Source organism: Agelaius tricolor, unplaced genomic scaffold, assembly GCF_023055355.1.
Source record: "Agelaius tricolor isolate 1412-34295 unplaced genomic scaffold, bAgeTri1.0.p SCAF_4, whole genome shotgun sequence".
Lineage (NCBI taxonomy): Eukaryota > Metazoa > Chordata > Aves > Passeriformes > Icteridae > Agelaius > Agelaius tricolor.
The window spans coordinates 37496785-37512770 of record NW_027269264.1 but is presented as its reverse complement, the minus strand read 5'-3'; the positions used below and the strand labels follow the sequence as shown (position 1 = coordinate 37512770).

Here is a 15986-nt window from a genome sequence, read left to right as displayed (position 1 = left end):
ATTTGGCCAGCTTTTATTCAGAAAGGGATCATAGCCATAAATAAATTTACCGAAAATGATTCTTTGCTTTTCTTTCCTTCATAGGACTAAAAAGAAGTTTCAGTGAAATAGAATAAGTGGCGGATGCAACCAACCTAACATCATGCCATCAAGAAAAATTTTGGCTGTTACCTGCACCACTCCACATGTGATTGCACTGCTTCATTTCTCTTATGAATTACAGGTGTCTGTAGCAGTGTGCATATTTAACCAGCAAATCTGAACTGAATGCAATTTTTATAGAAAGGTTTGGAAGAGGAAAGTAGTCTGACTAGTCACTTTTATTAAATGAAAACAATTTTATTGAGGGCCTCAGCTATTTCTGGGACTACATAAGATCCATCCAATATCTTATGAAAGAACATTGTACCTTTCTCTTGTGATTCTTTAAAGTGCCACTAAAATTAGGAAATATTGTCTGTGTCATTCAGTAGACATTTATTTAACCCACATGTTTAGGATTTCTCTGAGATCCACACTCTAGAGAAAATTTAGAGTTGCAGGATTAGTATCTTTAGCTCAGATTATGTTATAAACTAGCCATGCGTGTTGCGAGCCTGATGGAAACTGGATAGCAGGTGAATAAATATCAGTAACTTTGGCTGAAGAAATCAATACTAAAATGCAACTCTTATAGAAGCAGAAGTATATTTCTCTGATATTGTACACAATGAGTTCTTACTCTATTAATTACTGTATGTGCAATACACGGACTGAGATTTTAACATCATAGAAACATAATTTAAAAAAAAATTAATCTACTAAAAGATATGGAAGTGCTTCTGTGTATTGAGTAACATATAAAAACGGTATCACGCTATTTGTATTTCATTGTGTATCACCATGCCAAAAAGGAGAAAACAACTTTCTAAAAATGATCACATCCTGTCTTATCCTTTGTTGATTTTTATTAAAAAAATAGTGATTATAATCAAAAACAATCTACTTTAATATCTACTTGTCATATATAACATTAATAAATAATTGCAATTATTACTTACTGCTTAAGTTTAGTTGAAAAAACCTCCATAAAAAATAAAATTTTGAACTCTTTTACTGTTCTCAGGAAATCAAAGGATTGCCTTAGCTATGCAAAAAGCAGGCATAGATCTCTGAAACAAAATTATTTTGTGGGAAAATATATCACTCTCATTAATATATTAAAAATATTCTCTTTGGTCTGAATAAGCTGAGTTTTGTCTTACAGGCAACTGTGTAGTTTGCTGATAATTTGCCAAACACCCATATCTGAAAATGTTTTTTCCTATAGCCTAATCCCTGTCATACATATGCATGTTCACTGGAAAGCCTCACATTCATATTATTCATTTTTGCTTCTTAATTTGAGTTCTGAACTGCAACCACATGTCAGTTGTTGGAGATGGTAACACATCAACTTGAGTTCAATTATTTCAGTGTCTATTTTTTTCCTAGGCACTCTTGCTTTTTAGAATTGGCACTGGGTTTATGTTCTCTGGAGGAATTATGTGCATGTTGGCAACCATCCAGATTTTATTTTTTTAATAGAAGCAGCTTGAAAACAACCTTGCTAAAATGTTGCAAAGATAACTTTGTTCAGCAGTTCTGATAATGCTTCTTTGATGCTGCAGTAGTACAGTGGGATGGTTTCATCCCTGGTATAGCCCCACAGACAGTCTTATCTCCAGTGGAAAATAACTTCAGCAGGAATTAATTTGTCTTGAGTAAAATAACTCTCTCTTGATTTAAGGTGAAGGCATACATCTAATTCCTGGTAGTTCTACATGGAGTTAACTGATTTGGTTTGGGACGTTCTTGGCACAGTATAGGAGATTTCTTCTTTAAGCTCAATTCCTATTGTACATCATTCTGGGGCTCTGTCTGTCCTCCCCTAGTTTATTTTGGTTTATGTGGCTTGGCTTTCTGAGAAGTGCTGCTTCTCTCACAGTAACTCACAGTTGATGTAGTGATGTAATATTTCATGAAATTAATATCTGTGTTACATTATAAAATTTGAATGCTGCTGCAGCTACACTCCTCTTGATGTAGAGCAGACACTGTTTGACTAACAGTCAAGACACAGTTGTTGTTCTCAGCTTCAGTGTTCTTGAACTGTAACCCATACATGAGAGCTTGCTTTCTTAGTTAATCATCTCTTAAATTAGCAGTCCAGAGACTTGAAAATGTTTTTTAAATCAGCTTTGTTGTTACTGCCCACATCAGTTCTAGCTGTAAAGGGAAATTTACATTCAAATTTGTGTTGTTCTTAGCAGAATTCTGCTGGGACCTTCACATATGCAATTATGGTATTATTTTTATACTTTTGCCAGTTCTTCAATATTTTGTCTTCCCAAATAATAGATTACATGCAATGTTGCCAGAACCCTGTCATATACAAGGAACTTTGATCCAGTTACAGAATTTTTGTCAAGCTTGCACTCAGTCAAAGAATGTATTGACTGTGCAGCCTTAGCCTTCATAAGCAAAGAGCATTAAAACTAAACTCCTGTTTGCAATCAGGGCTTCTCCTGCATTTAGAGCCATCTGGCAACTACCTGATAAAGTCTAGGTGAATTTTTAATTTGCAAAACAGGTAGGAGAACTATTTGAATAGACTAACTAACTATAAATTCAGCTCAGCTGAAGAGTTTCACCTCTCCATTATGAAACACACATTTGCTCCCTTTCTGTTAAGCAGCTTAATTCACATCAACCCCAGTCTTTGGATTCTTCTTTTAAATGCAACAAAACATTCATCTTGTTTTCTAGTGTTGCAGTTCACTTTTGTAGAACTAGAAGTAACATGTTCCCAAATCTAACAGTACTTTCATTGCAATGAGTTGGACAAAACAAAACCTTTTAAGAGTGCAATAGACACAAATTCAGAAAGAATTATACTGAAATAGAAGCATGCTGCCCATTCAAATAAAAACTTACACATCACTGCAACTGGTTAAACATACAGAGTAACATTGTAAGCTTGTTCTTTTACAAAATTTAATTTAAACTGATAACTGTAAGAGTTTTATAGTCAGTGTAAATAGTAAAAAAATTAATCAGTCTGTTAAATAAAAGCAATAGAAGTAGCAAAGAATAACCTTTATGACAGTTGTCAGCTTTGAGCATTGTAATTTGTTTCTGTGGATAAGTTGGTGTTCTAGTAAAGATGTGTCTAGATCATGTCACCAAGAATAATTGCTTGCCTCATCACAAATCAAAATGGCCCAGTGTTCTATTAAAGGAAATCAAACACAACCACTGTATAATCTTAAGGAAACTTGACCAAACAATTGTCAAGGAAATGAATGGACTAGTTATTTATCAAGTAAACTGAAACACTAACACAGTTTAGTTTGTATTTTAAGTTTTTCTGCTTGAAACTATCTCAAGCAACTAATTTAATGCAAGCTAAATTAAAACTAGAATAGGAATACCACCAAAATTACATTTGTCTTGGCTAGGTATAATCAAAAGCTCATTTGCAAGCACCTGCAAAAGCATCTGTTGCCAAATAGAGAAGGCAATATTATGTTTCATTTGACACAATAAATTTTCTGAAGTACAGAATTTGAAACGTTTGCAGAACAAAGAACTTCTTGTAACCATGACTGATTATAATTATGAGTAGTTCGGCACTGCTGAGGTACCTTGGAATGCTCATTGTTTAACCTGGAAACAATCTACTAAAACATGGTGTATTACCTGACAATATGCACAAAATAAAGAGTCTCATTGTCTTAATCACTAGAATGTCTTGCTTGGAAATAAGTAGAAGTATTGTGATCAAACTATTTTGTGCTAAAACAGTTTGAAGCAAAATAAATAAATAAGCAAATAAAGTAAAAATGCAACAAGAACAAAATTCCCTCCCCTGAAAAAACCCCCCAAAAACAAAAACAAAAACAAAAAAAACCAAAAAAAAACCAAAAAAAAAACAAACAAAAAACCCCAGAAAACCAAAGACCCAACTCACCCAAAACAGCAAATAAAAAAAAAAACAAAACCAAAACAAACACAAACAGGAAATCCCCACAACCCTCTCCCCCAAAAACCGTACACCAAACCAACAACAAAAAAACCAACCAACCAACCAACCAACCAACCAACCAAACAAAAACCACAAAAACCTACCCCAGAGTAAATCCAGTAAACTAAACTGAAACACTGAAACCAATAACTTTCTCTCAGAAAATACATGGACTGGTTATCTCTTGTGAATATGTAACTATAGAAGATGACTTCAAGATTTAAACAGCTACAAGACTGCTATCACATGCTTTCATTGGACTTTTTTTAAAAAAGCTTCAAATACAATCTAGATACAGAAAATATAGCATCATTTTACCAAAATACTAACAAACATTCAGGAATTCAATATAGGCTTACTTTTCCAAGGTTATCTGTCTGTAACTAGCTACAGCAGTCTTCATTAGTATCACCTGCACTCTCAAACCCCAAACAAATCTCATGTATATTTCTGCCAAAACTTTGCATCCAGAAACTTTTATGCCAAACTCTCAAAATCAGATTTTTTTTTCAATGCAGCAAAATGCAGATAAATATAGCAGTTGCATTTAATGCCACAATCAAAAGTTGAAAATCTGCAGAACAATTTAGTTATTTCACTAGAAAATCAGTAAGTTTGACCCAACAGTCCTTTGCAGAGTTTGTGAAGGCAGGTGTGGGCTGCTCTTCCTTAACCTCTTAATACTATGTGCAAGAAGGTCTTCCTGTTGCTATATCAATTTCCTCACAATAAGAAGTTTGCTGTACTGATGTATTCCAAAAAGCAAGAAGAGATGGGGGCTCTGCACAGCATGCACATTCCAGAAGAATCGTTACTATATAATGAGTCATTTTTTTCCTCTTCATGTAAATGCACGTCTGATGTCTAGACTACATCAAATCTGAGTGGCAAGTAATGCTCCCATGGGGTGAGATTTTCTACTGAAACAGTCACAGAGGAAAGCACCAGTCCCCAAGGTTTGGCCTCTGATTCAGCAGGTGACTGCTGCTCTGTGAATTATGCCTTGACACAGTTGTGACTGACATCTTACTCTTAACCATACCAAAACCACCAGCTCTATACTGGGAGAATATGGCATGTGGTAGATGGAGAAGCTGCCTGCTTATCTGGTGCAGAGGCAGAGCCGTGAGAGGCAGTGCCAATATTCCAGAGATATGGGCCTAATCAAACAGACCCAGCCAAGTACAATACTTCCATACTGAGCAATGACTGAAACCACAGACATCTGTCCTTTTGCAGGTTGTTATCATGACATCTGTCTTGACCTGCATGGGTTAACACACAGATTTATGTTTACCTGATTCTCTCTAGACAGGCATGACTGAGTAGGGAACCGCTGGTCAACTAAAGGGAAAGAAGCAAAGGCACAGGCAGACTGGCATTGATCTTCCTATTTGCACCCGGGATATCGCTGGCCTTCTTGGCCCAAAGGACACACTGCCAGCTCATAGATCAGTTTGTCATCTTACTCAGGCTTGGTAGCTCCAAATGTTCATTTAACATCCTGGCTATTTTTTTACATTACCTTTGTAGAGTTAAAGATTGACAGTACGCTAAACAATTTCACGGAACGCACATGGAGTCACAATATTAGCATTTAATAGAGGTGTTAATTCCAAACAAGCATCTGTTACTTAGACATGCAAGAAGACAAAAAATGGAGAAATTATCCTACTCTTTCGACATACACTCCAACATTCCTGATTGTTGAAAGTACTGATGAAAGAGCTTACTCCTAGCTTTTTTTCATAAGGAAGATCTGTTCTTCATCACTGCTCTGATTTGCTTCAATTTACTTGTCAGGATTTTTCTAAGAGCTACAGCTTTCGGCTAGCTCTGTTTCAGTCTAAACCAGCTTCTCTTAAAAACTGGCAATGCATTTTAGGCCATGCGAGAAAAGGGATTATCTCTTTCTACAGCTTTTCTTCTGCTGTACTGGTTCAATCCCTCCTTAGGAAAAAGCTCTACACTGAACCTTTGGGTTCTGAGCATATCCAGGGCCTAAGCAGAAAGGCTTCAGAGAATGCTGAAGATACTGTGGAGCCACAGGAGGATCTCAGGGAATATCTATGTGTATCTCCTCAGGGTCCAACAATTAGTAGGATAGAGATTTCTGAACCTGCTGACTGCCAATTTTCTTACATAATCACAAATATGAATTCAGTAATGTTTTTTTGCAAGTTCATATATAATCTTACAACATATTTTATGGCAGTGAGTTCAATAATTGAATGTAAAGCTTTATGTGAAGTACTTTCATTTAAATCTGTTCTGGTATTTTCCTTGGATGAGATTTGATTTTGGTATGAAGAATAATGAATATTGCATCTTCTTTAGAGCACTTGTTTATAGACTGTCCTATCTCCTCAATTCTTTGGTTTGGGTTTGGATTTGGGAAGTGGGTGGTATGGGTTGGTATTCTTCTTCTTTTTAAACACAAGAGGCTACTGAGTGTTAAACATTTCTTCTTCTACTTATTAATGTCAAGACAGAAGCAGTCATCCAGCATCAATGAAGTATTTGAGCAGTGTTAATAAATAAGGTGAAAGGATGGCAGAATACAAAGCATTTAAGCACAAAGAAAGGAAAAAACCCCAAAGAGACAATGCTATAAATGTAAACAAAAAAATGTAGTTATTCAAATTCTTAATTAAAAATACTGTAAGGTAAATGTGTATAGATTAGTCAGACTCTAGAGCTCATAAGAAAAGATAAACCACAACAGAAGGGTAGTTACACAAGCAATATGAACCAAAAAGAAGTCAATGCCCATGCACAACACCACGCACCACATTCTATACTCACGCTTAATCACCAGTTGGAAGGTTAATATGAACAGCATTCACTCAAAACTACACAAGATGAATGATTTTTTTTGCTTAACTTTTAATTGGTCTAAAAAGAGCAATTATACTGGAACTTAGATTGGTCCCCCTTACCTCTCCCACGCATCCTTACATCATCTTTACAAGTCATCACACCAAATCACATGAACACCATTCTAAAAACCATCACACAAAAACATTCTGTGATAGTATACAACTCTTTATTTTTCCATCAATTAAAAAATCACCCAAGCTCCTCCCTCAATAAACTACAATCTGGTTAATAAAGGATAATTTAGTCACTACAGATAAGCAAGAGTAGAATTTTGTACTCAATACAATACAATAAAAATGGCTACAAAAAAGACTGAGATTGCAAAGAATGCCAGCATTGAGTCAGAAGGTAACTCTCAACTGACATAACGTAGAAGCCGTAGAGATCAACAGAACAGAGATCCATTAAAAGCCTTGATAAGCTAGGTCTGAAAACGTGAAGACAGATACTGTAAGGCAATACAGCATAACACAAAGTAGGCCATTTGGGAAGCGTGCAGTAAAAGGCATAGACTCAACATCTGCTGCACCTTGCACAGAAAGATGTGTCAGCTTTCCTAGGTGCTTATTGTCAGGCCAGTAAAATTGTTTGCAAGGGCTCTGAGAAACAAACAAGGCATAACACATTCTTGAGAGGATACCTCTCTGTTATTTCCAAATGTTTGCAAGGCCATGTACAGGAGTGGTCTTATTCTGAATTTTGCCTCTACAGAATACAAGAAAATACTAAAGGAAATAGAGACAACTTCAGGCAATCTAAGAAATCTAATCTATAGAAGTAATGTATAAAGTATGGTTTTTAAAGTAAAAAGGACTGTTAAACATATTTGTCTATTACATGAATCTGCATCTTACAGAAGCAGTGATAAAAACCTTCCATAATGCAAATCTTGATATAACACTGAAGGCCAAATGTAAGCAGTTAAAATAGATTATTATTTTTTCTTTTTCTCTGTTTTATGCTCTTAAATATCCATTTTGATATAAAAGAAAAAAATCATCCAACAAGAAGTGATGTTTGATACTAAGAAAGCTTAGTAGGAAACCTAAGTATGTCCTAGCCCTGAATTAAGAGACTGGTGTTGTTTTGTTTTCAAGTGCACATGTAGGTCACACTACTTGTGATAAGCTTGGAGGCGCATTCTGTTTGGATCCTCTGGATGTCTCAGGGCCATTCCATATCGCAGCAGCAGCTCAATATAAGGTGGCCAAAATGACTCATTAATTGTTATATAAGGTTCATGTGGTGTGGTCATTAATGTGTTTATCAGCATCTGGAAGACCAAAAGGATAAGATTTAGGAAATGACCAAAACAGCTAGATTTTATCTCCTTTAACCGAATTTTTACAAATTACTGTGATGTAGGCAATATAAGATAAAAAGGACTATACAGAAGAAATATGAGACCTGTACAAAGTAGAAGTAAAGCAAAGGACTTCCAATTAGCTACATAACATCTTTTTTGACATAAAAATTAGAACCAGAATCCTCTTTTATTCCAGAATAAATGTAGATTAAATGCTGTATCTAGATACCGAATTAGTTAATGGAGTTAAAAACAAAATCAGTTTTGTCATTCTGTTTCCGTTCATATTCATGCCCTCACGATATTGCTCATGGGGACTACTGCACACATTACAGATTAAATAACCTTACCCATCCCATGGTGCTCTTTCTATTTAACCTAGATATTTAATCTTTCTTCTCAGAGCTTTTGAATGTTATACTGTCCCAATTTCAGTAAGTACAAAATATTTTTTGCCCTTTAGTGCTAAAGTCAAATTCAAAATACTTGCTACCAGATTTTATATTTTTGCATCCAGTGCTGCTAATAAAAGACCCAAATGAACGACTACTCTTTTTTTTCAGAACATTCTGAAGAAGAATTGTTCCAGTTAATATACTTTGTACTTCCAATTATGAGAATTTACTCCAAATGCATTATTCTAGACAAATTTTTACTTGTTTTTTTCTGACATCTGATACTCCAAAATAGCTTTCATGGCTGTAATAACTTATGTGTACCTCAGAAAACATATAAGAGGTCTCGGGTTGGCTGTTGATGTTCTCTGCCCTGAGATGCGTAGGATGTCTCTGCTTCAGCCCACGCAACTGAAGAATGAGTCTGGACTCTTCACTTTTCGGTCTTGAGGTTGTTTATTAATTCTTATCTATAAAATTTTCTTTCTGCCCAGCCAAGATCTGCTCAGCAAGGCAGCCACAAGCACTCTGACCACCCCAAGGCAGTATTGTCTTTTTATACTACAAACTACGTATATCGTATTTGCTCTTAATTCCCAATACCTATCACCTATGTTAGACAGTGCACTTCTACTCTAAACCAATCTCAAAGTGCCAACATCACTGCAGAAAATGGAGAACAAGAAGAAGAAAGAAGAAGGACCAGACACACCCTGATTCCTCCATCTTGTCCCCATAACCCCCATACCAAAAATCCTAAAATCTACATTTTCACCCTGTGAATATTTTATTATTACACTATTCAAACCTGTGTGACTTTCACGTCCTCATACAAAGCTGGTAACTTGCTCCAAGGGTCAAAATTAAATCCCCAGGTGCCCTGGGCTGCATACCAGGGTCTCCAAGCCCCCTGACGGGGTCCTCGGCAACTCTGGACATCCAGAGGGATGTACTGCGTTCCAACAAACAGGGACTTGAAGCTAGAACAACACGACTCAACAAAGAAAAACCTTCCTATACTACTGAATACAAAGATAAGGGACATTGGCACTTTAGGTCAGGATGTTGAAATTCAAAATGAATTTTTGAATTTTTCAAATAGTGTGTTCTTCCAAACATGAATATGTTCCCATTTTTAGGAGATTAACAATATCAGAAAAATATGAAGAGCAATTTTAAAGCATTAAAAGAACTTCAAAATTCTTTTTCCACAAGGGCTGTGGCCACTCTGAATTCTGATCTGTTTTCAAGCTCTGCCTAATTTGGCATTAAAAGGTATGCTGAGATATTTGAAGCATGTAAAATGATTTTGATGATGTAAGCCCAAAGCCTGGGCTTTAAACGGTAGTACACAGTGATTAGATAATAGCATCTTAATACCAGCAAGTTTTTATACATCACATTTTGCATCAAGAAAAAAAATTTTCCCCAAGGACATCTTACATATAGAACTTAGAACTGTCTAAGGAGGGGGAACAGAAAACTTCACTTCATATGCTACTTTTAAGACAAGAAGAAAAATTATGCTTTGCAATTCACATTCATAAACTGCACTGTAATTAAAAATTTGCACTAAGGAATGCTTCTATACTTATAAAATCAATCAGAAATGCATGAATCGGATGAACTGATTTCCTTGTATGACTTAATAATCCAGTTAATGCACAAGACTATTGGTCCTGCTGAGGCTACATATTTAGTCCTTCTGTTAATGTATATTTCAGAAATATTTTTCTTGAAACAGTATAAAAGAGCATGAAATGGACCTTTTTTTTTTGTTAAACACAGTATTTGTCTCTCCCAACATGAGCCACTAAGGCACATAAAACGTCTTTGAACCAAATATTGTAAAATCAAGAAATAAGAGACAGCCATTCTCTAGTCTAAGCGGAACCAGTTAATTATTGCCACACCTCTTGTGATAATGTGGGGTTTACTTTGATAGGAATTAAAATAGAAAACTGACCTATATTCACAGAATGGTTTGGGTTGGAATGTACTTTAATGATCATCTCATTCCAAGCACCCGCCATGGGCAGGTGTACCTTGCACTAGATCAGATTGCTCCAAGCCCCATCCAACCCGGCCTTGAACACTGCCAGGGATGGAGTATCCACAGCTTCTCTGGACAGCCTGTTCCACTGCCTCACCACACTCACAGTAAAGAATTTATTCTTGAAAGCTAATCTAAATATCTATTCTTGTAATTTAAAACTATTCCCCCATGCAAAAAGTTGCTCTGCATCTTTTTATAAGCCCCCTTTTAGAACCAGAAGGCCACAATGAGGTCTCCCTGCACTCTTCTTGTAGACACAACATTCTTAATCATTCTAGGTTAACTGTCTTAACTAAATACCACATACTGTTATTTATATTAGTAATAAACACTTTATCATCATCATCATCATCACCATCATTACATCTGAATATTTAAAAATTCCTCAAATCTCTACATAGTGAAAACATCTTACCTCTAAAATTTCTTGCAATGTTATCAGTTCTACAACTGGCTCTGCCAAAGAGTTCTGGAAAGATAAACATCCCCCAGCCAAATTAACAAAACCCCAAACCAGTTAAGAAAAATTTTAATTGACAAAGTAAAATAATTACACAATTATTTGATTGCATAGTACACAAAAGATGAAAACTTTTAGTTAGACTTAGTCCTGAAAGAAATAGAGGTAGCATTTAAATCTACCAGTTCAAAATCCTACACTTCAAATGTAACATTTTTTGAATTATCAAGAGAGATTTATCTAAAGTGATCATAATGTTTTCATCTGTGTTTACATTTAAATAAAACCAAGTACATCAAATTTATAATGTAGTACAGAACATTCTGTGAACAAATTTGTTGGAGGAAAAAATATTTTTCATGAGCTTTAAATAAATGTTTATAATAGAAATTTCACACAACTCAAGACTTAATTTCATAGTGCCTCAATATTTTTTTCATAATTTGACAATGAATACTTACTTGCTTTGAATTCAACTAAAACATTTATCTTACCAAGGCTGAGAAATAGAATAATTAAAAATTTTGGTGGAATAAAAGGCAATGATAAAATATCACTAAAAGATTACTTCTTTTCCTTTGTAGCAAGCAAATCAAGCCATTTGTCTATAGAGATTCCTTTGGCAGCAATGTCAATGGATCTGCTTGTACTGTTGCAGGGTAAACCTGTTTCTTTAATTTTCCAGTTTTATTCTTTTTCCCCATGCACTTCAGTTTCAACAAAATAAAAGGAGATAATATTCCACTGACTTTCTCAGCATTGCGGTTGAACGCATGAATTTAAGACCTAAGATATTACCAGCTGTGCAGCACCTTAGACAAACTTCACTTCTGGAACAGAGGAAGAATACAAGCAAGAAAGAAGAATATTCTGAAAGGCAAGTTCTGGATCCTTTTTCCCAGTCACAGTCTGTAATAGTCTCACCTGCAGAAGTTTCACTTTCCAGGGAGAGCCTGCTCCATGGAAGCTCTGCAAATCCTGGTGTTATGACCCAATAACATCTATCTATATGCCCTTATCTCGATATTTGGCTGAGGAAATAGAATTGACATTACCTATCAGCAAAAAGCTCCTTAGAGCAAACAGGAAGGTACTTCACAACCTTTGCTGATATATTTCCCTGGTCAAGATTATAACTAATACAATTAAGTACCACTAATCACTTAATGCTTATAAAGTCATTAAGCAGGATGCTCAGCATTTCATTATTTAGCCTGAAAGGCACCTTCTTCACCCTTCCGATCAGACAAATTTGTATAAAGAATATTCCTCAGCCTCTGATTTTTCATATTAGTATCTTGAAAAAAATAAAGTAGATTTTTATCCTAGATTTAAAATGCAAGACCATCGTTAGTACAGTCACTACCTATATTAAAGGTGTTGGGCCATGGCAATGGAAGCCAACATGAGCTGTTATGATGCAGTCTTCACTCCCATTCCCACTCCCAATCCCACATGCATGTCGCCAGGTGAAAGGAGGGTGGAACCAGACCAGTGAGGCTTGGAGCAGTTCAAACTATACTGCAGCCATGTCCTACAGACATCAACCCTGCACATTTGCCCTCACACAGAACCACTGTGAACACAACATGCTTCCACAAAGTGAAGCAAAATTGCTGATGTGCAGAGTTTGGTGCTGCTAGACTGCTGAACCAAGCTGATAGGAGAAGTGAATAATGTGTTCTCATGAACAAACGTAGCAGCTAATTTCATTGCTAATTCATTTCAGTGATTACAATTTGTATTTCTTACACTCAATAAATGTAGGCAAAAATGGCTTGCTGTCCTGCCTTCCCAGTCAATTACTTAGATGCAGATTAAGAGGTACCTGTAGTTAAGCCAAGTGATCCAAGTGAGTCAAAAGGTATAGAAAAGCTATGAATTCACAAAGAGTGAAAAGAAAGAAAAAGACTGTCAGAAAACAGACTCTGTTTAAGAGTTCAGAAATGTATAAATAAAATTTAAGCTAAGAAAAGATAAAACCTTGTGTTGAAATTAATCAAAGTAGTTTTTTTGTTTAAGTAAAGTGATAGGTAACAGCTAACATGGCTTCACTATAGACCATTTACACCCAACAAATTTGGTGGCCTTCTACAAGAGTTACAGTATTTGTGGAGAAGGAAGAACAACTGATGGCATCTACCTGGACTTTTGCAAATCATTTGACACTGTCCTACATGCAACTGTTTCTAAAATGGAGAGAGTTATACCAAAATATGTCACATTTACTAACAACAGGAAAGGAAAGCATTGGTATGAAGAAAAACTAAGAATCAACAAAATAAGATATTTGAATAATACTTAGAAAATAAACACCATGTCTTGACAAATCCACTGGTATTTTTATATGCAAAATATGTGCTTATGTGCAAAACATTTTTTTTTAATTAAAAGATCAGGATTCATTAGCTGCAAATTACAGACAGAAAAAGACAAGGGTGTACTTTGTTGCTTTGGTGATGGGTGTGAGCTAGTAGTTTTATTTATAATATTGTTTCTTAGCAGGTTGTAAAAAAGATGAATCCAAGTGAAAACAAACATAGACAATGGTTATTACTAGGATAAGCTAGAGAATTGAAAAATATTATCTTGCAGGAGAACATAAAGGTGTTTCTAGTTCAATTAGCAAAACAAAGAAAGAGAGGATATGAGATTGCTGCTGTTAATATATCAGGAGGAATAAACACAAGAAGGAAAAAGAGCTATTCTGAGGTGCTAGAAGAAAAAACACAGGAGAAACAGTAGTAAAAAAAATTATTTGTTCTAAAATGGAACTCAATGATAATATTGAAGAAATTATATTATGTAGTTACCTGAAATAACAGGGAACTGGATTAAAGAAATAATTTCAACTTCTGTAATGTTAAGTGTTCCTGAAATCAAAATCAAACCCTGCCTTTTTTCATAGTTTTTTTTTATCTATCAAATACTAATGGTAATCGTTTTATTTTTACTGCACACTTTGAATTTATTATGCAAAATACTCCCTGGCTGCTTATTCTCCCTGCGGTCTTACGATAATTTTTGACCCAGTTTGTCTGAACAAAATCTGATGGTTAACATTCCAAACTACTCTGTAATTATAAACACTTTTCCTTATTGTTCCAAAAACATTGTTAGACAATTAAAATTTGCTTTGCCAAGGAAAATAGGAATCTACTTGCCCAGTCAAGTAAAAAAAAAAAAAAGAGTCAATTTGGACTGAACCCCACACCATTTCCAAATGTGGCATAGCTTGCAGTTCAGTAAGAAATACAATATATTGCTATGCATCTCATTGGGTAAGGGATATATGCATTAAGAAAAGAAAATACCCAGCTGGAAACAGCCTTAAATAATATAAAACAACCTGAAAAATATAAACTAAACCTAGAGGATCAGCTGTAAAAATTATGCTTATTTCAAAATACAACTGCAGGTTCAATGCTAGTGACTTCAAACAGATACTGCATCTAATTAAATATAAACTCAACATTTCAAATTTAATAGGTAAAGAAAAGTTTTACCTTTTTTTTAATATTTTCACCTTCCTCTGGAGGGGGAAAATGTTCATCCAGGAATTCACCCAAAGCACTCAGGAGTTCTTTCTTATAGGTCTTTAATTTCAGTACTTTATTTTTCAGTTCATTGAGTTCTCTAGTTTTCAAACTAACAGTAAAAACATAGCAACAAAACAAGGGATCAAATCGAGTAACTAAAAAGTCCCTCCTAAGTAAAAAAACCCCTTATTATCTATTGTTAGAAATTCATCGTCTCTAATCAAAGGATATAGTAGCATTACTTTCATGTTTCAAATATGGATTACTGAGCAATTATTTGATCCATTAAATAAAACAAAGAATAAATTTTAAGAGTTTGCTTGCTCATTTGCTCCTGTTGATATTTAAATTCTTGAATTTGTAACTCAAAAATGTAGAAATACCTTTTTGTGGAAGGATGTTCAACTTCGGTATTTGCCTCTTCTTCCATTTTATTAAGAGTCTCTAGCATCTGTTTCTGTTCCTCACACCACTGCTGTTCTCTTTGAAACATGAAAGGTAGGAAATGGCACAACAGATAAATAGTTTCCCTGGGCAGTCAAAAAAAGAAGAAAGCTTACAGCATTCCAAAGTTCAAATTACTGTATTACCTTTTCAGATCTTCTTCCAGTTGTTTATTCTTTGACCGAACTGTTGACAGCACCATTTCAAGATCATTTTTTACTTTCTGCAACTATAAAAGAATAGAAATTAAACTGTTTGCAGGTAGCCCAGACAGTAGTATTTGTTCTATGTAAGACTACATTTGTAAATCTGCTAAAGGGGAACAAAATCATCTGCAATTCCTTAATAAACATTAAAATCCAGTTTAAAATGCAGAAGCTATTCAAAACATCACTGTGACCAGTTGCTCATTAGTGTCTTCTTGAAGCTCACAGAGCTTAACAAAATACTTAATTTTACCTGAAGTACACACATGAACTGCTCAGCTGATGAATGGCTGAGGAGAAAACGTCTACAGCACCAGCGCTCTATTGTCTAAACTATTGCAGCTGCTGGCAAGAATGAATCCATGCTACTTGCACCACATAAAATGTACAGAAAATGAAGATGCATCAAAGAAAGACTAACTGCATCCATTAATTAAATGATCCTCAGGGCTATGACACATCTGGGACAGGAAAAACAGAGAAATAAAACGACTGCAGTCAGAAGCTATAGGCATTGCTGAATGTAGGGAACAGTGGACTCTCAGTGGGCTGGGTCTTCCATTATAGAAATCACAGAATACGTAAGGTTGTGTTGAGGAACACATTCAGTGCAGGTGGCTCAGGGTGCAGCTGCAGCAGAGCTGCAGGTTGAGCT

The 15986-nt window shown here is 35.3% G+C and overlaps 1 protein-coding gene across 4 annotated transcripts in view; it reads right to left on the bottom strand.

Moving 5' to 3' along the window:
* Positions 1-7069: 7069 nt before the first annotated feature.
* The window catches only part of CENPK (centromere protein K), a 22365-nt gene continuing 13448 nt past the window's right edge, over positions 7070-15986 (bottom strand). For 3 of the 4 annotated variants that reach the window (XM_071425331.1, XM_071425332.1, XM_071425334.1), the window contains 5 exons: positions 15272-15354; positions 15065-15163; positions 14649-14790; positions 11098-11151; positions 7070-8198 (listed from right to left, as the gene is read on the bottom strand). In XM_071425331.1, the coding sequence (XP_071281432.1) occupies positions 8040-8198; positions 11098-11151; positions 14649-14790; positions 15065-15163; positions 15272-15354 (537 nt within the window). In that variant the 3' untranslated portion in view covers positions 7070-8039. The remainder of the gene's footprint in view (positions 8199-11097; positions 11152-14648; positions 14791-15064; positions 15164-15271; positions 15355-15986) is intronic. The other variant, XM_071425333.1, reaches the window with a different exon arrangement.